Consider the following 24,861-nt stretch of genomic DNA (forward strand, 5'->3'; position numbering starts at 1 on the left):
AGCGCCTGCCCTGCCCGGCGCCGCGCCCCGCCTGGCACAAGCTTTCCGGCCCCTGTGCCGCCCGAGCGGCTCCTCCCGGCGCGGTTCGGAGCGAGGTCCGAGGCGGGTGACCGAGACCCTGCACCAGCTCCCGTGCCTTCGCCACCTGTAACCCCGAACAGCCCGGCCTTCGCTGTGCTGGCTTAGGGCGCAGCTGCATTCCCCATACACCGGGACGCCGCCCCGCTGGGTTCCCACACTGGCGCTCCGCATCCCCGCGCCCCCGGCTCCAGGTCGGGCGTTTGCGGGCAGCGAGCAGGGTACGGAGCCGTGCCCAGGCAGCCTCCATGAGAGCCCCGAGTGCAGGGGCAGCTGAACCTCAGCAGCCCTGAAATCAGTCCCGAAGGAAGAGCATCAGTGTTCCTGAAAACACTTCCTAGAGCATAAGCATTTTTCCAGTACAACTCATGCTCGTCCTCTTCAGACAGCTCTAAAAGAGAGATACAGAGCTCTTCCACAGTGCAGACAACTTCCGAATCACATCTCGTTAAATATTTAGCCTCAAACCAGATTAATTAAATTTGCCATTTTTCCTTTGTCCAAAAGCTATGTTACCTAACTCAGGGGAGGTATGCAAGTTGCTGTGGTACCATGTTCAGAAGAGCCACACTTTATCCTATTATCTACTCATCTGCAACCATTAGTTGTCCTTTACTCAGCACTATACTAAGGATTTCATATTCCTTAATCTCATTGCCTACGGTTTGCAGCTGCCAGCCTGCATTGCTCATGGTCTTTATCAAAGCTTGATCCGTAATCACGAAATGAGCAGCCGGGACAGACTTGAAAACAACCAAAGTCATTTAACTATTCTGCTTTCAAGAGGTGCTTTGTAAAGGCTGAGATAACTCATTTTCTTAAAAGTGCTAGATGTTGTATCAGCTATTGCTTTCAACCTGAGACTTCTCATCTAATTCATGGACACAGCAGTGTAATACCAAATGAGGATCACCTCACTGCTTAAAAGTATCTCATCTTCATTCCCGCCACTACCAATTAATTACAGACATCTGCCATCCAAGCATCCAGTCTCAGAGCACTAATAATTACCACAATGGCAAGTAGCTCATGAGGCACTATAGCCTCCAATGCTAATGCTTTTTCTCATAAGCTATCTGAAGCAGTAAATTATTGCATGTATCAAAACCCACTTCTTTAATATTACAGCTATTAACACGGAAAAAAACTTCAGATCACAAGGAAGAGCAACCTTAGGTGGACAACAATATTCTTGTGGTAAATCTCCATGGTTTCACAGGCTGAAAATAGAACAATACTGCAGTTCTTCTGGACATAGGAAATAGCCATTTGTCAGTCCACAGAAAGATGATCTCAACCAACTATGGATTCTGCAAAACACTGACTGGGAGAAAGTGATGCTGGTGAGTGACATGGGAAGACACTTCTGTGGGGTGAAAAGCTAAGTATGCTCTGTAAGTCAAACCACAGCTAGCCACACATTACACAGGCAGTTGGTAGCAGTCACTATTTCTAGGCTGCCATAATTATGAAAGTACCTGAGGCTACTCAAACAAGTTATGCAGAAGCTTTAATTACATGGTATTTTTTCCACTGGAATTTCCACGAGACAGCAACTGGACCAGGTCTGCACAAACAACAGACAATTAGTTTTCCTGGGTTTTGATTCTGACTGCTACCTAAATATTGCTTCGACATTCCTTTCTGCTGCTTCATAGCTTTCTACTGCATGTTCATCTGTCCATCTGCAATATCTTGCCTTTTATTTATGAAGTGGTTTAACAGACTGATTTAAGCTGGTACACACCCAGTACTTCACTGCCCTCCCCTGCCCTTCTGGCTCCTCACAACATTTTTTTGTGCCCTCATTAAGTAGTTGTGTAACTAATACACAACTACTTGTACAACAACTAGTACAATGAACTAGATGAGGGAAATGATACTGCTAAAAACTAACCTTTTGTTTTGCTGGATCAGTTTGGCTACTCTGGTTATGTCTGCTGTGGGGCAATGTAAATGTGGAAATAAAAGGAAGGAAAAAGGAACAAACAGCAGGACTGTTTCTTTCAGAACCTTAACTGAAACCATCAGATCATGAAACTTGTGATGATCTTTGGGTCAGAAAACTAACACTGGATGCTTGACATGGCACCAGGCTATAAAAAAAGTAATTTTAGTGGAGGCTCTTATATATACAGTAATCAAAGAGAACTTAAGGAGACGGACACCTCAGGCAAAGATTGGATTATAAGTATATCCTTCAAAACTTAACAGAAAGAGAATACAAACTGCTGAGCTCAGATATTAAATTTGAAACAATTCCTTAAGGGATATGTATGAGGGCTTTTTATATAACTTCAAAACCAGTACAGAACTACTCTGAAACGCAATTAGTCTATTAGTTACTGATTTAACAACCTGAGAAAGCCAAGGTGCACACTCAGCGTGCACACTTTGCCAAAGTGATCTGGCAAGTTCTACAATTATTTAGTTCAAGAACTATCAGCCCTACTTGCTTTACTTACCTCTATATATATATTTAATCCTCTTATGTTACAGAAAGGATCCTAGAGCAGAAGATAGCAATATGATGACAGAACTTGACAGAAATAACATCACGTGTGTGAAGTTTTATCTTCCACCAGGACATCCTTCTCATCTTTAGTACCACGGTATTCTCCTGTTCCCTACTTAATGAACGAGGAATGCTTAAACAATGTAAGAGTAAGACGCTAGGGCCAGTTCACATGAGGAAAACCTCACACTACCTAGTTTTAGGCATCACTTCAAGTGCTCTGAAATTTCCCCCTTTTCCCCTGAGAAGCATCTACTTGTCTCTTCTGATTGCAGGTGCTTCAGAGCTTGGGCTTGCAACTATGGTCTCACACACTCACAGTGAAGTTAAACGAATAAAATAACACACACAACTTCCAAAAGGTTAACATTAAAAAGAGAACTAGAAGCCACATAATACTCTGCTTTGCAGTCCTGTGCTCCAGCCACTGTGCTATTTTAACACTTTTAATGTGTACGTGTTTTTATAGCATCATATTTTGAGCAACAAAAGCATCAAATTAAGGAACATTTAAAACCTAAGCCTAGGTAAGGCCAAGTTAGGTCTTCCAAGAAAGAATAACAGTTTGCTGTTTTGGAGTCTGTCACCTCTAATCATGCAACCTGCTACGTATCAGATGATTCTCACCCACAGGGTTCACATTTCATTTGTGCTGTATGTAAATAATTTAAGTGCTTTTTGGTTCACAAGAGTGACAGGCTTTATTAAAAAGGAGGGAACCTAGAGTATTTCCTTATATTTGAAGTATTCTGAGACACAAAGCATACCTACGAAACACGCAGCTTAAGAACAGCTCTTTATTGTCAAATGTGGGATCTTTAATGAGATTGTACAGCATGCTGTTACAAGAGACTCTGACATGAGTCACAGTAACAAAAAAACCCTACTACTGAAAAGGATGTAATGTAATCTGCATATATAAGCACGTGCACAGTTTCCTTATATACTATCTGATATACTGCGGTATCAAACAAGTGGAAACATCTACTGAAAAGGCTTCCGGCAGGGCAAGCATCTGGTAAATGCTTGAGCTAGAGAATAGAAGCTAAATGATTTTTATTTTTTTTTTTTTTTAAATAAACATCTGCCAGAATAAAAATATTACCAACACCTGTTTTCAGCATATCCCTTAAATGTCACTTCCAGGGACTGATATGACACTGGATATGGACTTCATGTAAAAACATAATTTTACATAAACTGTATGTATGTCCACTCACTGATCTCCCCAGCTCAGTTTTCTGTATAGCCTCAGCACCATACCCTTCCAAATAATCTCTCAGCAACTTCTTTCAACCATTTCACAGTAGTGCTGATGTTGCAGAAGAAAACTTATCTTTCCTATCTAGTCTCAAATAACATGCTCTTCAGTCTGGCTGAAGAGCATGTCAGAAACTTCCGCCTCATTCTGAGCAAGACACAAATAAAAGGACTCTCTATGCCACATCAGCTTCATGCTGACACCATTCTGAAATGGCCAAAGGACTGGGTTAACTCCAGGATATAAGAAAGGAGTTACAGGAATATGGCATTGTATCTTGCAAATATGACCTCAGGTACTTGCAATCTTCGGGAGAGTATAAAGTCACCCAAGAGTTATCATCTACTTTGCCATGCACAACTCCCTCATATTATTATGCTGTTCAGATATCGACCACAGCACAGTCACTATTTTTGTTTGCAAACAGCTGTCTATGTAGGCAAGTATGCACAGGCTTGCATTCAGCTGCATGACTTCAGTAGGTATACCAAACCAGTGTGAGAAAAGGTACTTCGCTTGATACTTTTAACCATTCCACTTCCCTCCCTGCTTTTCAAATCCCTCTACTAATTTTGATTCTGATTCCTTATCAAGATTTGTGTATCTCTAAGGAGTTCTGACATTTTCAAGTTTGATACTTGTCTGCCCTCTGAAATTATGGAAAAGCAAGGTGACAAGTCTATTGCACTAAAGCTTCTGAGTGGTTTTCTATGCCCACGTTTACTTTTCTGATCCCTGAAACTACCCTTGAAGAAGTTACTGGTGCCAATTTCTTATATGTCTCATAACAGCTTCTTCTGTACTTACACTGATGGTGTGTTTCCTATCTCTCATCATCTGTTTGGATTGGTGGACTTTAGTGCATACTATGTTTAATTTTAGAAAAAAAAAAAGGGATCAACCTGTAACTTTTCCTGAATATAATCTTCTTTAAAAAGCTGCAGTCTCATCTCTTCTCAAGACTTAACCTTAAGTTGTCAAGCTACACACAAATATAAATAAAATGTATGAAGGAAGGCAACATATCTTCATAGTCTATCTTAAAATGATGACTATTTCCAGGCTTTAATATTCATAAAACTGTTTCAACTGAACTTTGCCATGAGAAAGAAAACTTCTCAATAGTAAAAGAAAGTTTATGTGAAGATTACTAACAGGCCAAAAAAATGTGTAATAAAATCATACTGAAAAATGAGATCGTGTCCTCTGAGAAAGAGAGGGAGAATGAAAACATAAAATTTGAAGAAATGTTTTTACAGTCTTACTTCAGAAAGACATTTAAGGAAAAAGTACCAGTCTGGCTTTTTAAAATCCTTACATCTGGATCCTCAGAGTTTCCAGTAATGTACATACAGTAACTCCATTCATTTGCAGAGCCAAAGAACATCAGCTTTGTTTGCTGTTGCTAGTGAGCATGGTAAGAGCCTTTCAAAACCTTCACCTCCCCCCATTCTTTAATTTTAGATGAAGCTTGAATGTATAAAATAGAAGACAGACAAAGAAAACCTTTGGGTCAGGTTTCTTGGGAGCTTGCTTATGCTTAACACAAAAATAAAATATTGCAGTCTAGCAAAGTTTTCTCAGTTTTACATTTTAGCAATGCAAGTTCTAATCTCCTGTTAGGATAGGCAGTTCCACCACAACATTTGGAGGCTACACACCTGTCTAAGGATTTATCTCCAGCTTTGCTTCACAGTAAAAGTTTTGCCAAGTATTTGTGTGATGCAGCTTTCTAGAGTATGTGCCAATATTTCCAGGCCTCCTCTCTCTACAGGACTTCTATTTGCATTCAAAAAACTCATGGGGAAAAAAAAAAATCCAAAAACCTCCTGTGTGATATTTATCAGCATGGATGGTGGAAGGTTAATATACTGAAAAAACTTACTGGCTACACAAACATGTAGGTGTTTAAGTATCTATCTGTAAGCACTAGCAGACACACAAATGACAGCTGCACGTTGGATTCTCATTTAATAAAAAAATCAGAACAAACTTCCACCAGTGTATCAGGTCTTCTGAAAAGTTGTCCTCCCTGGACTTGAAATTTTCGAGGTAGGAAGAGCTGTGTACTTCATCCTCATAAGTGAAGCGGTTTTCCATGAATTTGTGGCTTCCTGCATTTAAAAATAATCTTGTGCCATGTGAACTTATATTCCACCTAATGCTAAGCATCAACTTGGGCTACAAAGTATAATAACTGTTTCAATTATGACAAATTTTATCATCTCACTGGACAACTTTGAACTTACTGCATTTCCCCTGAAACATACCAGTGGCTATGAAACAGGCCTTTCAGTAGAGACTATAGCCAGCTGACATTTTAACTGCAATAGCATCTAACAAAGCTTATGCTTCTATTTATTATCTTCATGCCACAAAGAACACCTGTCCTTAAACACCACCTGTTACACCTATTTAAGATCCTTCCAGCTTCCAAGGGCTTTTGACCCAGACAATTTATGAGGAGTTTTAAAAAGAGAGATAAAACTAAAACAAGAGCTTTAAAACCAGAAAAGGAAGAAAACCAGCTTCTCACTTCCTTTCAAAATATATTTTATAGCTTGTCATAACTGTTAAAACTGATACTCAAAGCTTGCATTTTCTATTAGCCTGACATTCATCACTTATTTTGTGCTTTCACAAGTTTATAACATAAGAAAAGAAGTTCAAAAGCAGCACTTTGGCAGCTAGTCTGCTAGATTATGATACTTGGATGGGTCGTATTACATTCTTCTATTATTAAAATATTCAGGAACAACCCCCTTATGCCACAGTATTAAATTACCCCTTCATTTACTGAGGATAGGAGCTATTACTCCTGCTTTTTTCTGTTAAATATGATAGCAGATTTGTTTGAGGCAGGTAATTTTCAAGTCAGGACAAGGGCAACACACTCTTTGTAACGTAATACAGTCTACTGGAATTGCTGAATAATCTATCTAGCACAGTTCTTGGAAAAAAAATATTTTCGGACTTCAGTGACAAACCAGGTTTCCTTTCTCTATTTTTCTTTCACAATAATTAGATGCTATTTACATATTATTACAATAAAATAATATTTTTAATTTGATCAGAAGACAGACATGAAATAGCACTGCATTAAGACAACTTGCAAGTTTTGGGTTATAATCCTTAAGTGGAAAGATTAGAGTTAGGCCTTTATTTCTAGAAACTGCAACAAGAATAAGCATAGCTAAGTTTTAAACTAACCACAGTAACTATGCCTTCTTGTACTGCATCTGCGCTTTTGTTTCTTTGTTCTTAAAAAAAAAAAAAAAAAAAAGGAACTTAGGCACACTATGACAGATCTAAATCCTGCCTTTTTTGAAGGCTGACGAGTAGAAATTAACCCAGAGGAGGAGAACACAGGAAGTGACTCATTTACATCCTAGGACTTCTACTGCAGAACAGCAAAAATGCACTACACATTTTATAGCCTAGAATGCTTTAAAGTGTGAATGTCTAAAGTGTGAATGCTTTAAAGTGTGAAGTCTACATGCAAACACTCACCCCATCATTAATAGCTATGGCCATTAGTCACAATGATTTATCCAGTGATCTATCCAAAGACAAACTAGTATGAGAAGAAGACAATGCTTTATGCAAAATCATAGATCTAGCTCCCCCCAGAATCAGCAGTCAGCTTGAACCAACCACTTCCTCTTCCAAAGGCCCTGAATGGACCATCTGAACACAGCGTAAAGCATGGTTCAGACAAACACTTAGAAAAACTCAGTATTTTTAGACAACTGCCACCCATCAGCAGAGGGCTGCAGATGTAGAACACGTGGCACCAGCCAGCCATGCTGCACGGCTTCCATCTGGAGTGCTCTTGCACATGGAGCTGCACAAGAACCTCCACGTCAGCAGTCAGAAGACTTTCCTCTGGTTTGTTTTTTTGGGGGTTTTTTCCACCATAGATAAAACATACAGCTCTCAACAGGAGCTTTTATCACTGTCTGTCTGAGGCATGGGCTGAAATTTCTTTCAGTATTTCTTGCTGGCTGCTGTTGCTTTGCAACACTTTTCCACCTAATAGGTTCAAGCCAAAAAACAGACTTTGAGTAAAGCGGTCTTATCAATCATTTAGGATTATTGTTTAAATAAAAAAAGGAAAATCAAGTGAAGAGCAACTTGAGTGATAACTGACACAAATAAATTTATGAAGATTCTTCCTAAAATACTGTTATAAGCTCAACTATTTATCCCATGAAAAAGCATCACCTATGAGCCAAGCAATGCATTTAGCTGTTTCAAGAGCTCATCTTCACTTTATCATATAGTGCAGAGTAAGCCTCTTAAGTACAATTGTTTTTAAATGACTGGAATGGTGATCCCATATATAGTCATGACCTAATTATTACAGAAATATATAATTGGTAAATCATTATTTCCTGTTAGCGCATCACTCCTAAAAGAAAGCCTGTTGTGTCTCCAGCTGAAGACAGCCCAGTTGGGAAATTTTAGCATTGGTACCAAAAAAGAATAAGACTTCTCCATCTCCCTCCTCCTCAAAAGAAACAAATACAGAATAAGACTTCTCCATCTCCCTCCTCCTCAAAAGAAACAAATACAGGAACGATCAGAGGAAAAAAAAATAATCAAAATAGTTTGGTAGGAGGGAGTGAGAACACACTGCTGGCAGGTTGCATGATAGAAGCAATATTGTATTAATGTGATCATCAAGGCTGAACAGTCTGGCTCAAATGACTTTGTTGTAGTGGTAAGGGCAGAACAGGCAAGGTGTGCTGAAAAGCCTGACGATGAGCTCTTACACTGCCACTCCACCTACAGCATGCCTGGAATCTGCTCCCAGGGCCTCACACAAACTTGTTACTCACAGCTGCACATAAACCCCGGTAGTTTTCCACTGCACCTGAGGTGGACAGACTGTTTTCATTATTGGTGGCTTCATGGCAGGAATCCAACCGACCAGTAATTAATTTTTTTGAATCCTAAAAGAAAAAGTCTCCCCCACCCCCCACAAGAGAGCACTGTGGCTTTTGAAAATAAATCCTTGAAAGTTCGGGAAGGTGACAAACCCTAGGTTAAAAATCATAGCTACTTTTTAGTGTTAAGGAACTGCTATTAGAAATGCTAAATATTCTGATACAGAATGTCAGCAAATGTGATCATCAAATATTTAGACCTGAATTTATGAGTAAAGATTGTTACGGAAGGGCCTCAAGTGTTATATGTGCTGAATTTTTCTGGTATTGAAACTCGAAGGAAACAAAGACATTCCATTGAGTTCTTACTCTTATTGTAATTCATACAGTTAAATTGAACAGTCTGCATAGAGTCACAGATTTGGAAGGGAAAAAAGTTACACTGATTGGAAAATGGATTTTCCTATTACAGAAAAAAAGAGAAGGTATACATGCTATTAAAAAAAAAAAGTAATTTCATTTAAACTGCTCCTGTGGAGAATACAGCTGTAACATGTCTCTTGGATATATCTAAAATATTACTTTTCTCTATATACATTAGTCTCTTAATACACAAGATCTCGACTGGCCAGTTGTAAACAAGTTCTGTGAAGACTGATCACATGAGAGCAGACAACCAAATGATATGCTGAGAACAATTTTACCTCTTCTTGAATAAAGGAATTTATTTTTCAAGAGCATTCAATAATGAAAACACTGGGGAAAAAAAGAAAGAAGTTAAAACATACAGTATTTATATCTGCTGTTCTTGCCAATCGTGAAAAGAGTTCCTTGAAGAAAGTGGCTGCAAAGTCTAGCTCAATTTTATAGTCCACTGGAAGGGAAGATAATTGAACTTCAGTCTTTATTCTCAGTGAAGTACTATTATCTGTCTTTTAGTGCATTTTCACACATCAATTACAAAAGCATCTGACATAACCAGTTCTGCTCAAGCAGGATTCCTAACGATAATTGACACAAAAAATTAATCATGTAAACCTGCACTTCCAGCTACTTGGATGAAATTACTTGTTCTGACAGCTTTTAAGCTTTAAAAATTTAACTGGAAAAAAAGCTGTACAAAAGCTCTTAGTGACCATACAAAGCAATTCAACTTAAGCATATGCCAATATTGATGCTTAACCAAAAGACTAATATTCATGTATATGGTCAGCATTAAAAGTAGGACAAACAACAACTTAGCTGGAGTGATTTTAATTCCCACACTGTTAAAATACAGTATGATGCTATGCCATATATACATTAGTTGAACAACTGAGGGCTGTCAGAAGAGTTTTTATAGGACTTGAGAAAAGGTTTATGAGCTCAGAAACCTGTCTTTTTGGTCAGAGGGGAAAAAGAAAATGCTACTTTTCCTTCCATATTGTGCTTGGCTCAGTTGTGTATGTACAGCCATCTTCAGTCATAGTATAACAACATTCAACTTGTGAACAGCAAGAGAAGTTTGAGGGTCTGGAGTTTTCATAATTTATCTATTTATTTTACAAGTAGAAGGCAAGGAAGCCAAAACTGGTATTTCTAAGATCAATTTTTACCCACTTTGCAGTTCAATTACTTTTTTCCTCTTTTGTACTTTACATAAGCACGTATCTTAAAATTGCATTCTTTCTTGAAAATTTACTTCAATCTCAGACAAGATTATTTTGGGGAAATATCGGAACAATGTACAGTGAGAATGTATTTTAAAGATTGTTCCCTTTATATAAGTTTAAAAATGTGCACAAAACCACATCATCCTTACCTTTCACAAGACTATTTAAGTTTGCAGTCCACTTTGTTCATCCTGTTGCAGAAAAAAAATAATATTTCCTCCATATGATAAAGGTATCAGAAGATGGAATGATGAATATACCAATGAACTCCCTTAAAGGACTGTACAGCCAAATTAATGGGATAGCCACAGGGCTCTAATTAATGACCTGGCACAAAGGATTTCTTTAAGGTCTGTCCAGAAGCAAAAGAAGCTGACCTGAGAAAGAACTGCTTGGTGGCTCAGTCAAGTTAGTTTCTGTACACAAAGAGCTTCATACCAAGCAAGTACAATCAAATAGATGTCCCTAGGTATGTGAAACTCGAGGACTGATACAAACAGAAAATGATAACCATAGCTACTACTATGGTGAGGCTGTTTTGTGGCATCTTAGATAATCCAAAGAACTTCTGATAGTCTAAATGAGTTACATGCAACTTAAATTTTATTTCTTCCTTTTTTTCAAGATGGGAAACCATAACCAAGTAATAATCACAATGAAGACTTTATTACCTTTCCTTTAAGTTGCCTTTCAGAATAAACTTAAACTAAGATTTTGCTAATAGAAACACTACTCAAGAGCCTCTGCAGTTAGGCAGATTGAGTCTCCTACAATCTATAGGCTAATGAGTATTTCACCCCATAAACAATAACATCACTGTGAGCAGACATCTTGCAGTAAGACCTGGACTCTATGGTATGAATTAGTTTGTTGTTTGTTTTTTTTTTTCCTTGAAAAGAATCAGTGAGTCAAGCCTGAGAGAATGGAAAGGCTCTTGCTCAATAAACAACCCACCTGTTTCAAGTACCAGCACCAACAGAGGCAGGAAATGGAACAGGAGGCAGAGGCTCAAGCTCAAAAGCACAGCACAGTCTGTATCTCCACCCTTTCCCAAACTTGAGGCATCTCACATAGCAGACTCTCAGGAGCCCACCCGTTTCCTGCCACCAGCAAATAGGTATGAAACCTTTTAAGAGCACTGAGTATCTCTTCAGTACAAAACCAGATGAATACTCAAGAGGCAGAGTGATGAAAAGTTAGTTACAAAAGAGCATGCCAAGATGCAATTCTTTTGTACATCATGTCAGCAGGCACAAAACATGAGAATTAAGTCTGTCAGAGTACTGAATCCTATGAATCAAGACAGATAAACTTGCACATACAGAAGATGGAATAAAATGTACTACAGGAAAGAAGCAATGCTCACGAAAATTGTGGCCAGCAGCACATCAGCTATGTCTAACTATTTCTCATGAAGTCTGCACAAGCCCAGTTGTTAATATAATCAGAAATGTATATTATGGAGTGACAGGTGACTGCTGCTATGAATCACTATGTTAACTCAAGAGATCAACAGTTTGTTTCAAAACCCTGCTGACTGCCCACAATGTCCCAAAAACTGACTCTCCCTTTTCTCCCTCCAGTTTAATTTTCTTAAAGTGTATAGGAACTTACACACAATGCTGTGTTAAAAGAATACTTCCGAATTAGTCCCTTCTGTCTGGGTGGCATTCTGCACTAGAACTGTGTGCTCTACACAATAGTAGAGCTGACAATTACAATATTGTCACCATTGTTCACCGCCTAATCCTCAAGACTCCGCTCTCATACTGACAAGTTCCTGTAAGACTGTGCCACAATGTTTTTCACATCTCTTTGCGTAAGACAGTGTGGTAATCAAGTCATGAAACACTGGTGATCAAGATATGGAGTCTCAAGCTCCAAAACTGTCACCAACGCTGCATCCCCAATCAATCAGCTTCTCAGGGCACCTAGTGGTTATAGCGGATTTCAAATAATGCAAGCGTAACTCCCACTGCACTGAGCTTTAAGGAAGGCCCCAGCACTTCTGGAAAGAAAATTAATTAAAAAAAAAAATCATGCCCCATTTCAAGTAAAGTATACATAAAACACAGACATTAATAGACACCTGTCAAAAAATATAATTTAGGCACCTTGTTTCATGTCCCACAGGAAAAAGTGCAGACACTGAAACAATTTACACCACCAACCATTTACCTTGACCACAGCCATCTTCTTCCCCAACTCCCACATTTCACTGCCTACCTCCAAATTCTTCAATACCCAAGATAAGGATCTTTAAAGCACCTACTTTTCTGACCTTGGACATAAAATACATACCTCAAGGCAGAAATAGAGACAGAACATTTATTCTTCTGGCCTAGTACCCCTTCTACCAGAAAGGAGAAGGAACTGGCCAACCAGCAGCATTCCAATAGCCATATGCTGTCACCTCCTACACTTACACATATGCAAGTTCCTTAGGCACAAATCAAAAGGCTAAAAGCATGCCTCCAAATGGGCAGAAAACTGTGACACAAGTGCTACTTTGTCAAAGCAACCTGTGAGTGGTAACCTAAACCAGGATGTGCTTTTGGATGCTGGTGAGGTTCAATTAGTTATTTACAACATTACTCATGTCTCAAAGTCTACATGTCAAAAATAACTTCAGGAAAGTGCCAAATAAATTAGGAAGAATTAGTTATTGTTATCCAAGAGGCATTGGAGACAATTGTTTCAGATTTGCAATCTTGCCAGAAACTCACTAATGGCTGGATGCCATACCACATAATTCTTTAATAGCTACTTCTTTTCTAACAAATTTAATACAACCAAAGCTGTAATGTTCCTGAATACTCACAGAGTAAGATAGTTTGTATCTAAAGGAAAAATATTCACAGTACCAGCATTATCCACAAAAATGTTAATAAATTGTTTATCCACTTATCAAAGAATAGATAAATAACGCAGAATACTGCAGTTATTAAGCTTCAATCGTGTCATCAAATATCTTTGGAGAACACTTTGGAATTGTCAATTGTATCAAGACAATCTGTAGATGAAGTCTGAATGGTTGATCATAGCGACAGCTTCAAAAAGCTGCTTCTACTTCACTTTTAACAGCCTGGCTACAGCTAAGAACAGTCACAACGCACATGGATTTCCAGGGCACTTTACCCTGAATTAAGCAGCACAGTCCTTCAAATCAGCATTCTCCTTTCACACACAGCAGCTGTTTTTTAAGTTCTTACTACATGGAATCTCTCCACGCAAACCTCCCTACTCTTCTAGTGGTTTGAACAAGGAAGCAAGAACTGAATGAAATACAACAAAAGCCCCAAACACATAAAATGCATATGTGCAATCCAAAAATCCCAGACCAAGTGAGACAATGTCGTGGCTTAATCCCAGCCAACAACTAAGCATCATGCAGCCACTCACTCACTCCCCACTCCTAGTGGAATTGGAAGCAGAAGGAAAAAAAACAAAAAAAAGAAGGTAAAACTCACAGATTAAAAAAGAACAGCTTAATAGCTAAAATAAAACATAGTAATGATAGTAATGAAAAGTAATATAATTTTTTTTTAATAGATATATCTATATAACCCAAGAAAAGACAAGTGATGCCAATGCAACTGCTCACCACCCACTGACCTCAGCAGCCACTCCCCCCTGTTTATATACTGAGCACAACATTCTATGGTATTGAATATCCCTGTGGCTAGCCCAGGTCAGCTGTCCTGGCCATGCTCCCTCCCAGCTTCTTGTGGACCTGCTTGCTGGCAGAGCATGGGAAACTGAAAAATCTTTAACTTAGAATAAGCACTACTTAGCAACAACTAAAACATCAGTGCGTTATCAACATTATTATCACACCGAATCCTAAACACAGCACTGTACCAGCTACCAGGAGCAAAATTAACTCTACCCCAGCCAAAAACAGGACAGACAGATTGAAAGAGAACATTTTCTTATCACTAGAGGAGCTCAATTACTGACCACACAGTTGGATTTCACAAGATTTTTCCCCATTGGGAAGGCAGGCAGTTTGATTCACTAGCACTGTGATTGGGTTCATCTGTAGTAGAACTGATGTCTGCTAGCTGATGCCTGCAAGCAGTTGGTGCTAATTGCCATAAGGGGCCTCAGACAAGAATGCACCCAAGGACATAATTGCTGTAAGGGGCCTCAGACAAGAATGCACCCAAGGACATCATTTTTGTAGTTGTGATGGGTACATCCCAGGGAGGGCAGAGAAACCAACAGACACCTGTGGCAGTCAAAGATAAGAAAGCTGAAAAACTTTAGAGACAGAGCAATGAGCCAAGATGAGGCTGTATATATTTAAAAAAAAAAAACAAAAAAAACCCACCACTAAGATACCTCTTCAGCAACCACTAGGGACAATCACAGACCACTGAAAACCCCCACAGAAGCCCCTCTGAGACCCTTCCTCGAATTTTAGTAGCTTGAACAATGTATTAAGATATGCATTAGATCCTCTGGAAATAAGTACTGTACTTGTGTACTTCTCAGAATTTACATGAATATTCATATCCTTTTTTGTATATAAGTGTGCTTTGTCTTTTAGTATGCACGTTAAATGGAATGATCCCCCGTGCATCCAGCACTGCAATAAAGAATGCCTGCCTTCTAAAACATCAACCTGAGTCTTAGGGTGTTCTTTTGAGACTGAATTTATGGTAACAGAATCAGTCCTCCGAAATGTTATGTTGACAACAATGTGATAATGCTATAGCTATAACCTCTTCGCTCCCCTCCCCACCCCCAAAACCAGCCACTAAAGTTTGACAAATCATGGATCTAACTACTGGCAAATATAAGCAGCGGACATACATAAAAACCAAGATCAAAACTAGTCAAGCAGCAATGAAGGGATAGAGAAATCCAAATTCTTTAATGTTTCTGATGCTTTTAAAGTTTGTTTCTATTCAAGGATCCACTTCAACAAACAATTTCAATACACACTCTCTTTTGAACTATACTGTACAAGGAAAAAAAAATATTCCATTCACTTTTTCTGAACTGTGTTGTATTGTTCCAACATTCCAAGTCAGTAACCAAATTTTCATCAAGGCCCACACATGGAAAATTTAAATTCCAAATGGCAAATACTTCAGAAAACAAGAAATGGGTGAAACTAGCATTCCAACACAAGTTTCTGGCACTGTACCATGTTCACTCTATCTTAAACCTCTGTATTTTTCATTACTATTTAAACACAAATAAGCCAAGACCCAGTGGAACACAATTCCCCTTTAAAGTGCATGGGTCTATGACACAAAGGCCACAAACCAGTGAAAGCTAGAACAAGATAAAGAAATTTGAAAGACTTTCAAAATACCTACTAAGATTGGTTATAAAAAAGCCACACACTCATATACTTTGAATCTTCACATGAAATGCTTTATACCAGAGTGGTACATGATTTTATGGAGCATTCAATGCAATAGCCATGTAGAATACATTCTATTCATTCTTTTGAACAATGCTATTATAATGGAAGTAAAATTTCAATTAAGAACCTTCTTTGATACTGTCCAAGAAATTGGGTGCAACTCAAACATGCTTCACAGTCATATACGCAGATCATAAACTTAACTGGCTTCTACATTCACCACTAATCCTAACACAGAATTAAACAAATACCTTTTGTATTTTCTTTGCATCTTTTTGTGAGTTTTCTCTGAGAGGTACTTTTCCAAACAACTTCCATCCCACATCATTTTGTTTTTCAAATCTTGCACTTTGCTTTCTGGTAAACAGATTCCTATAAAAAAAAAAGTTTGATTAAGAAAAAAGAGTTGATTAATTATAATAAACAGGACAGACAAGTTGCTAACCTTATATATCCCAATCACGTATTCCAAATCCTCTTGTTGGCAGGCACTGTTTCCTGTCCTTGAGAGGTACATCATGCAGTATGATCACCATACTAGAAAATGGACTTGGTTAAATAATTTTTAGTAGATAAAAAAGTTCACTTGTAACTTTCTAGAAGTGGCCTTCTTTAGACTCCCTCTTGATCATTCAACCTCACTCTTTTCAAGTAAGACTAAGACACTGAATCTTTTGCTGCATAAGCATTCTCCACCTGCTACAACACACTACTAACAAAAAACCTTACAAACAAATTGCAGACATAGTAGCCTTTTACTGTATTTGATCTGCTTTCATAAGATTATTGTTACTGAATAACTTTAAAAGCAGCTATTAAAGCACATTAATTCTGAAGTCTCTCTGAAATGTCCCAGCCAGCTTAAACACTGTAGTAACAGTCATAAAACTAGACAAAGCCAGTGAAAATTAAATTCTTTTATTGACATTGCTAGTTTTTACATCATAAAGTGATATGCCAGACTTAGGTCTTCTCACCACAACTATATTTTTCCAAAACTGGACACACAGTACAGACCAGTCTTCATGCTTTTGGTAGCACCCTGCTCTTCCATGAGCACAACAGGTAATCCCATGGCATGTCTGGATTATTAAAGCAGCAGATTTTCTTTTGTCCTCATATCTAAATTCAGCAAATATTCAAAATACGTCCAGGTTAGCTCAATTATTTACACACCTTGTGGTAGGTTTTCCTGGGAACTTGACTATATATGCTTTCACTCCCTCATTTAAAAGAAAAATAAAAAAACCCACAACAAAATAATTCCACCGAGACAAAAGCATTTTTGCTACTTCAATCAGCAAGCAGCTATACTACAGATGCTTCCAGTCTGGCATTACTGCTTTTCCTTGGTTACTACCTTAATGCATAGGGAATTGACCCACCAAGTACAAACTCATTCATAGAGCGTGGCAGTTTTCACCGAGTACAAACTCCTCCTTATTCATAGAGTGTAGCAGTTTGGGAAATAAAACTATTGAGCTTCATGTTCTCAAAGGATTGAATACGCATCTGCAACAGGAACGACCTGGTCACCAAACAGTTGTTTTTCCTGGCCACTTCGGATCAGCTAACATGAACAGTATCATAAACATACAAACCAATTCCTGTGCTTGGAATACAGGAGAAATGTTTAATATGAAAAAATCGAGGCACAAACATCAGAGTGGACTGGAACGTACTGTAAGCTTAACAGGGTGTGCTGTCATTCTTAAATATGCATGTATTTACAGAAATGATCACATGCTTCTATATCACAAGGGTACAGTTACCTTGAAACCCAAACCAGGAACAGATTATCATATTAAAAGATAAGAACAAAATGTTTAGGTCCAGAAATCACACAAGTCAGTAACAACTGACGTCAAAGCTAAACAGTAACTGTACTTCTACAAACCCCTTTCAGTTTTCCCACCTCACACAAAATAAAAAATAGTATAAAGATGTAGGGGAAACAATTGTAAGGAAAGCAGTAAAGAACAGCAACATGGAAAACAAAAACATACTGCCATGTTTTCCCCCTTTCCACTTTTTTCAAAGCATGAAATTGTAATTCTACAAGTAAACTACTCGGTCAAAACCAAAGATTTGCTTTGTTTCTTAACTAGCACGCTCCATATTAGTGTTATGAAGCTCTCCAGTAGCTCATAACCACTGCTGTAATGCTACTTAGAAATTTATAAACTAACGAGAACATTAATAAACACGTTCGACTACACTGCTACCACTTCAACTTCTAGTGCTGGGAAAAAGATACATTCCTTGGAAGTTGTTTTTGTGACGGTATCTCAGTTGAATTTGCTTTCTTTTCACCAGCAATTCCTTCACCTTGGCAATATAAAGAATTAATTCTGTTTGAGCATTTAGTACCCTGAAGGGCTTTTGCATAGAATTATGCTTTTACTTCTACCCAAGTTCATAACACATGTAACACAGCTTGAGATGACAGATTTATAGGCTCATTTGAGACAGCTACCAGAGAAATAAAATGTAAAGAGAAACAGGTATGAGATTAAGTGTGTGTGTGTATGTATATGTATATATATATATATATATATATATATATATAAAAACTTAAAATTGAGAAACATCAAGCAAGTTCTAAAATATATCTAAGAATAAAAAGGAAAACATGACAGGAACATCATCATCAAAACCACTGAAGGTAAATAGGATACACAATGAAAGACAGGCTGGCTGGTCTTGCAAAAGGTTTTCTTTCAGGTTGTTACTACTTCAGAAACAAGCAATCTAAATTCCAGACCACATACGGTCTTCAGAGAAGACAAGAACTTCTAGCATCCAGGACACCTGGAAGAGGTTCATAAGGAGACACACCTGTGTGACACTTCTGTGCACATTTTAATGCTCTTTTGCAAGTAAAAGACTTTCACCACAGTTCATCAGCACTGCAATAACATGAAAATTAAAGGACTAACTGGCAATTTTCTCTCCCTATCTATCCACATTAGAGGTTGCTGGCACAGGTATATACAAGCAACAATCTCCCCCATCTCTGAGGGATTTTAAGAGCAGCAACACCCTCAGAGCAAAATAAAGATGAATCAGAATGATAAAGTATAATAGCTCTCTGCTGCAAGTGCCTGCATAAAATGACCTAAACCTGAAAAGTCAATCTCATGCTTTTAATTCAATTATGCAATCCTAACTGTTTTCCCTTTAGAGGGAGCATCATAATAAGTAATCTTTTCTACAGCTTATCTAGCAGATGGCACAGCACTTGCTCAGCTCACTCTTCTCTATCTGCATGATTTCTACTGTATGTTCTAGGGCACCAGCCATCTCTTTCTCTCTTTGTACTATGTCAGGGATTTCCAGTTTCAGTTTTTTCAAAAATTTAAAATATATATATTGAACTGAGAGCACCAGGCATGGTCAATATACAATTCCCATTCTGTACCAAGCAACTTGCTCCATTTTTTCCTTGCTCTCTCTCTCTCTGCCTAAATCCTGGTGTTTTGCTGATGTCCACACTCTCCATGACCTACAAAAACTCTCAAATTTTCCAAAAGGCATAACGTTATCAAAAGCCACAAACTGGCACAGTTAGAAGTAGAACCGCAAACTAAAACCTATTCTTGCTTTGACTGAGGACACACCACATTGTTAAACCCTGATCTGCCCCAGACTGAAACAAGCCAAAGGTAAACCACATAACAGTTGGGCTGGCACAGAAGACATGCTGCTCCTTTTGCACCTAATTTTAGAAAAAACTTCAGTCCAATTTCTGCAGATCTTTGCAATAAATCAGGACAACACCACAGGGTCCTGATAAAACCACTACTTGAGACTTCTGGACTGAAAGTAGACCCTTAATATATGTAACGCCTGTACAATTTCTGCCATATATATCAGAGCAAGTAATTCATAGCAAAAGCTTTCATTTTTCTGCTGCCACAGCACAAAAAGGAATTCCCCTCATCCCATGTTTATACAGCTCCCCAGGATTTTCAAAAAAAGTACTAAGCAGTGTTACTTCTGAGCAAATGAAAACCATAAAAACCAATTCCTCTCTAAAGGTAATTTAAAGATACCTAATGGAAAACACAGATTAATAAGGAGAAAAATCCTCTATTTTTAAAAAAAGGCCAAACAACACAACAAAAATCTTCACTTCAAAGATGAGCTCAGAAATCCTAGGGTAAAATATCTCAAAGTTTAATTACAAGTGTTTTAAGATACAAAAATTGAGATCTTGAATGTAAAAAGGGTTGACATGCCTGGAGAGCGAAGATCACATGCTGGTCATTATCTCAAGTCTCATTGTCCTCTTCACAACGATTAGAGCACATCATGCTGATTTACAACAGGGATATTAACAGAAATATCCAACATGATACATCACGTCTGCAGTATCATTAGTGTGAAGCCATTGCAGAGTCATGGGTTTCATCTGCAGTCCTATTAAACGTGTTAACTATTTTACACAGTGTCTGCAGCTGCTTATTTCAGGAAAACCAAGCACGGAAGTTAAATTGAGATCACATTTCAAACAGGAAACCACTTTCACAGAATCCTCTAAAAACAGTATTTGGCACCAAACAGCTGTTTTAACCTTGTTATTTCAATTGAGCTGTGGAGAAGAATTACCTGCCTGAAGTGAATTTAATTCTAACTCCAGAATTAACGTTTACATACATACAAATAGCATCCTGTGACACCGGAGACAGACTGAACAATCTTTTGTTTGAACATATACATTCCTCATCGCCCTCTACAACTGCCTGAAAGGAGGCTGCAGAGAACTGGGGATGAGTCTCTTTAACCAAGTAACAAGTGATTGGACAAGAGGCAATGGCCTCAAATTGCACCAGGGAAGGTTTAGACTGGATATTAGGAAGCATTTCTTTACAGAACGGGTTGTTGGGCGTTGGAATGGGCTGCCCAGGGAGGTGGTGGAGTCCCCATCCCTGAAGGGGTTTCAGAGTAGCGTCAACATAGCACTGAGGGATCTGGTGTAGTTGGGAACTGTTAATTTTGGGTTGACAGTTAGACTAGATGATCTTGAAGGTCTTTTCCAACCTAGATGATTCTGTGATTCTGCACCATTACTGTATACTGATCTGCCCAACTGCCTTGTGGGGAAGAGAGGAAGTTAATACCAGTTAGATAAGTTCAGCAGTATGAGGAAACCTTATTTTTTAGTAAAACTTAAGAATCACTTTATTTTGTTTCTATAAGCACTGCTAAGATAAACTTACTGAATACCTGCCATACATACATATGGCACATTCATATATTGCCAGTATTTATGTAGCCTTGTGTGCTGTCATGGTCAGGCTAAAGACTCAGTCAAAAAAAAAAATTAGAACCACATCAATAACAAGTAATCAAGCCAATACTCTCCATACAGCATCTATTACAGCTTTTTCAAGTTTATGCTTTTAAACAAAGTCCCACATCACCATCGAAGCAGAAAGTTTATCTAGTTCAGCCCAATTCTCTTTCTAAAAAGACAGGAAGGCTCTAACACAACTACCAGCAACTACTGCCACATGAGTTCATAAGCTGTTCCAAAAGTGTTCAAGTATTCACTTTTTCCATATTTCAGCTGTGGTTTGTACAAACAGAAAAGTTAGCCGCTTCTGTGAAGTCACCTCTCAAAAGGTCATCCCTCCCCACCACTCCCCCCAGTTCAGTATACAAACCTGCCCACTAATAGGAACAGAAACAGTGCTGCCATGGTTTGTGTTGCCAATTTACTTCAGTCTCAAAGTCAGCTGTAAACCCACTCCCTGAAGTCTCAAGTCTTCTCTAACCAGCTAGGCTCAACACTGTACACCTTGAGATACCTCTCAAGTTCTGCAGGTAAATAACTGTTTCTCCTACACATGTCATTTGAACAACAGATAAAAAGGATGTGCTCCAACACAGTAGCTGTCAGAGGGTGGAGTCAAGCAAGACAGACACACATACACCCACTGACACCTGTGTGCGCACACACCCACTACACCTGGACTTCCAGGAAATGCAGAGCTTTGGTTTTTTTCCCCTAAGAACTCCCAAGATATACCAGTTGCCTGAAATAAAAGGGTATGGGAGCTTAGGACTTAGGAGTTTTCATGATTAGAATATTTGAGTTCTTCAGAAAATCTGAAATTGATGATTTTAACTATTTTGCTGTGGCTCCTTAGATGAAGTTCCACAGTACATGAACTACTGGCATATGCTGCTCTGTGGTAGACTAACACTGACCTAGCATAGAGATTTTATTTGTAAAGAAATGGGTTCCTTACTCTTAAAAAAGACGTGTAAAGAAACATGTATTAGAACTAGAAACTGAATCAACTCATGCACAGACTGATGCAATTTTTAAATCTGCATTTACCCAAAACTAATTTGCAATTGCAAATAAATTTGTTACAAATGTTAAAAACACATACGATATTTCCCACTCTCAAGATTCATGCTCCCATCCAAATTTTAATTAGTTTTTCAATTATGAATGTTATTTCCAGAAGACAAAACAATTTGAATAGTCATGCGAATTAACAACTGGAAGGACTTACCAGTCTCTTGAGTAGAGCAGATGAAAAATAAGGACAGTGGAAAAAGTTCAACAGGTTCACATTTTGTAGAACACAATTATCTTGAAAAACAATTTCAAAGGAGTGTAAGACTTGCATAAATTCTTAAGAAACAGAGGCAAGTCAAAGTTCATTTCAGCTGCTTCTGGAAGAAGACCCTGAAATTTCCTGATAACTCTAAACTATGAGGAGACACCACTAAGGTCTTGAGCCCCTCAGCCTATGCAAAGGCAGTCATACTGGAGCATATAACAGCATTTACATAAAGAGTTTGACAGTAAGCATATATTAATCATAAGAACTAGGTAAACCCATGTCAAGCACGTAAGCAGTGTAAGAGATGTCTCCCCAGACATTCCACAAAGTAACAGAAACCTACATTGAAAGAAGACATTTTAAGTAATACCATACCTATTAAGAAAAAAATACATTAGGATAGATTTTATTAAGTATTTGCTGCATTGTGAGCAAAAGTGTCCAGCCATCTTACCTAAAATGGTACCAATACCTAGGAAACATTCTCACACTATTACAGAATTCAGGCAAGAGGTGTAACAACATTGTTTTCTTCTCATCCTTCAGTGACCTTGTGTATTCTGTACTAATCATAACCTTCACAACTTCAACTGAACAGAAGAAAGATTCTCACCTCTAGATGTTCCAAATTTGTACTCTGTCCACTTAAAGAATTTCCAGAGCCACAGAGAATAAACCCTGAAAAATCAGTAATATATTATACCACAGGATATCCAGTTACTGATTAGTGGAGGAACAAGACTCAGACATATAAATCATGATGACTGTGATAGACTTCAGAAGAAATTCTTGTCAGGAGACCTACCAAAATTGCCTGAAAAGCCCTAAATCTACATTCTTAACAGGTAAATGCCAAGAGTTGGTACCCATGACCAGACAACGCTGGGTTCTAGAAATAATTCACTACATGCAGTGATAGTCAGTTCTTGCATTCCCTCCTCCCAATCCCAGATCACCTCTCAGTCAGTCTACACTTTTAACAAAAAACAAACCAAAAAAAACACAACACAACAAAAGCATCACCAAAAAAGTCCAAGTATTCAGCTATGGTGAAGAACCTTCATCAACAATCAGAAGTTATTCTTTGAATAAGATTCAAAAATTACATACAAATGCAATGTTTGCAGAACTTTATCTGAGAGATTGCTAAATGTCAGGGTAAAGAAGAACAATGCCTGGTTTATAGATAAACAAATGCAAGAGAAGTAGAGCCAGACAGTCTAGAAGTAGACCTAACTATGAAAGAAATAACTAATGACAAATCATGTTTTATAAATCCCTGTCACATTTTATAAACAAATTTTCCAACCACTGACATACCAGTATATTCAGTAAGAACCAAGAATAATGACACTTTACAGTGTAACAAATACCTGCAGGTCTGAAGAAAGATTTCCACAGTTGAGAGAGACAGTAATAGAATACAAATTAGCAGTACAGGATACCTGATAGCTTGCAGTGGGTAACTTGGAAATCTTTCTTTAAATTTCTGGGGAAAAAAACAGGGTTTGATAAAATACTTATCATGACTACGATGTTCTGCATTTATCTTTTTTTCCTAGAGGGTAGCTCCTACTTCAGAGGGGAACAAAGTAGAGCTGCCTGCACTAGTGTCAAAGACATGAAAAGATAAATCCAACAGTAATCCTGCATGTTTAGCAGAGAGGACTGGTTGCAGTAAACCAAGAACTACTGTACATGTTGATGATGCGCAGTGCTAGCCTACCATGCGAATACAGCAGAATTCTCAGAAACAGGAGTTCCAGCAAGTTAGGACTCTTACACAGAAGCAGTATTCGGGTCCAAATTCAAACTACTAGGAGTCAACCAGCTATATATATAATGGTTCTTTTCTAGCTGGCAATATTTCTAGTTATCCCAATGTTATCAAAAAAACCCAAAAGCTTCTTTTCCCAGAGTCTAAAAGCAGATTTCTTCACTGATCTTAAATTACCACACAAATCAAAACTGGAATGAATACATGAAACATCATCCTAAGCAAAAAGCTGAACCTGAGTCAGGAATAAGACCTTGCAGCAATAAAGATGAAACATGGACTGGATTGTATTAGCAAGATCGAGAGGGGAAAATAGTATTAAAAGCTCTATCTGGGACCCATGAGACTCTATCTGTATCCAGTTTGGGGCCCCTGGGTTAAAATAACAAAAGATCAAGATCTGGAGGAAGTCCAACGGCTGACCACTATGATGACTGGGTGCCAAGGCCTACGACATACAAGCAAGGATGCTGAGAGATATTCCGCCTGCAGGCACACTCCCAGAGATGCAAAGAGAAGAAACAAGATGCAAAGCAGCAAACTGCTGCAAGGGAAATTCCAACTGGATAAAAGGGAAGGAAAGAAAAAAAAAAAATCACCGTGGTAGTGGATAAATCCTGGACCATGTAGCTTAGAGAGGGTGTGGTAATTCTATCCTTGGATATACTCACAGTTGACTGGACAAGGTCCTGAGGAACATGATCTAGTGCTGAAGCCAGCCCTCC

At 38.3% G+C, this 24,861-nt stretch overlaps 1 protein-coding gene across 1 annotated transcript in view; it reads right to left on the reverse strand.

Moving 5' to 3' along the window:
• The window catches only part of TBC1D14 (TBC1 domain family member 14), a 68,632-nt gene that overhangs the window by 35,761 nt on the left and 8,010 nt on the right, over positions 1-24,861 (reverse strand). Inside the window, exon 2 of the mRNA XM_026846705.1 lies at positions 16,027-16,147. Within this exon, the coding sequence (XP_026702506.1) occupies positions 16,027-16,147 (121 nt within the window). The remainder of the gene's footprint in view (positions 1-16,026; positions 16,148-24,861) is intronic.

The sequence above is a fragment of the Athene cunicularia genome (genome assembly GCF_003259725.1).
Source record: "Athene cunicularia isolate RWA chromosome 4 unlocalized genomic scaffold, athCun1 chr4_part1, whole genome shotgun sequence".
Taxonomy (NCBI): Eukaryota; Metazoa; Chordata; class Aves; order Strigiformes; family Strigidae; genus Athene; species Athene cunicularia.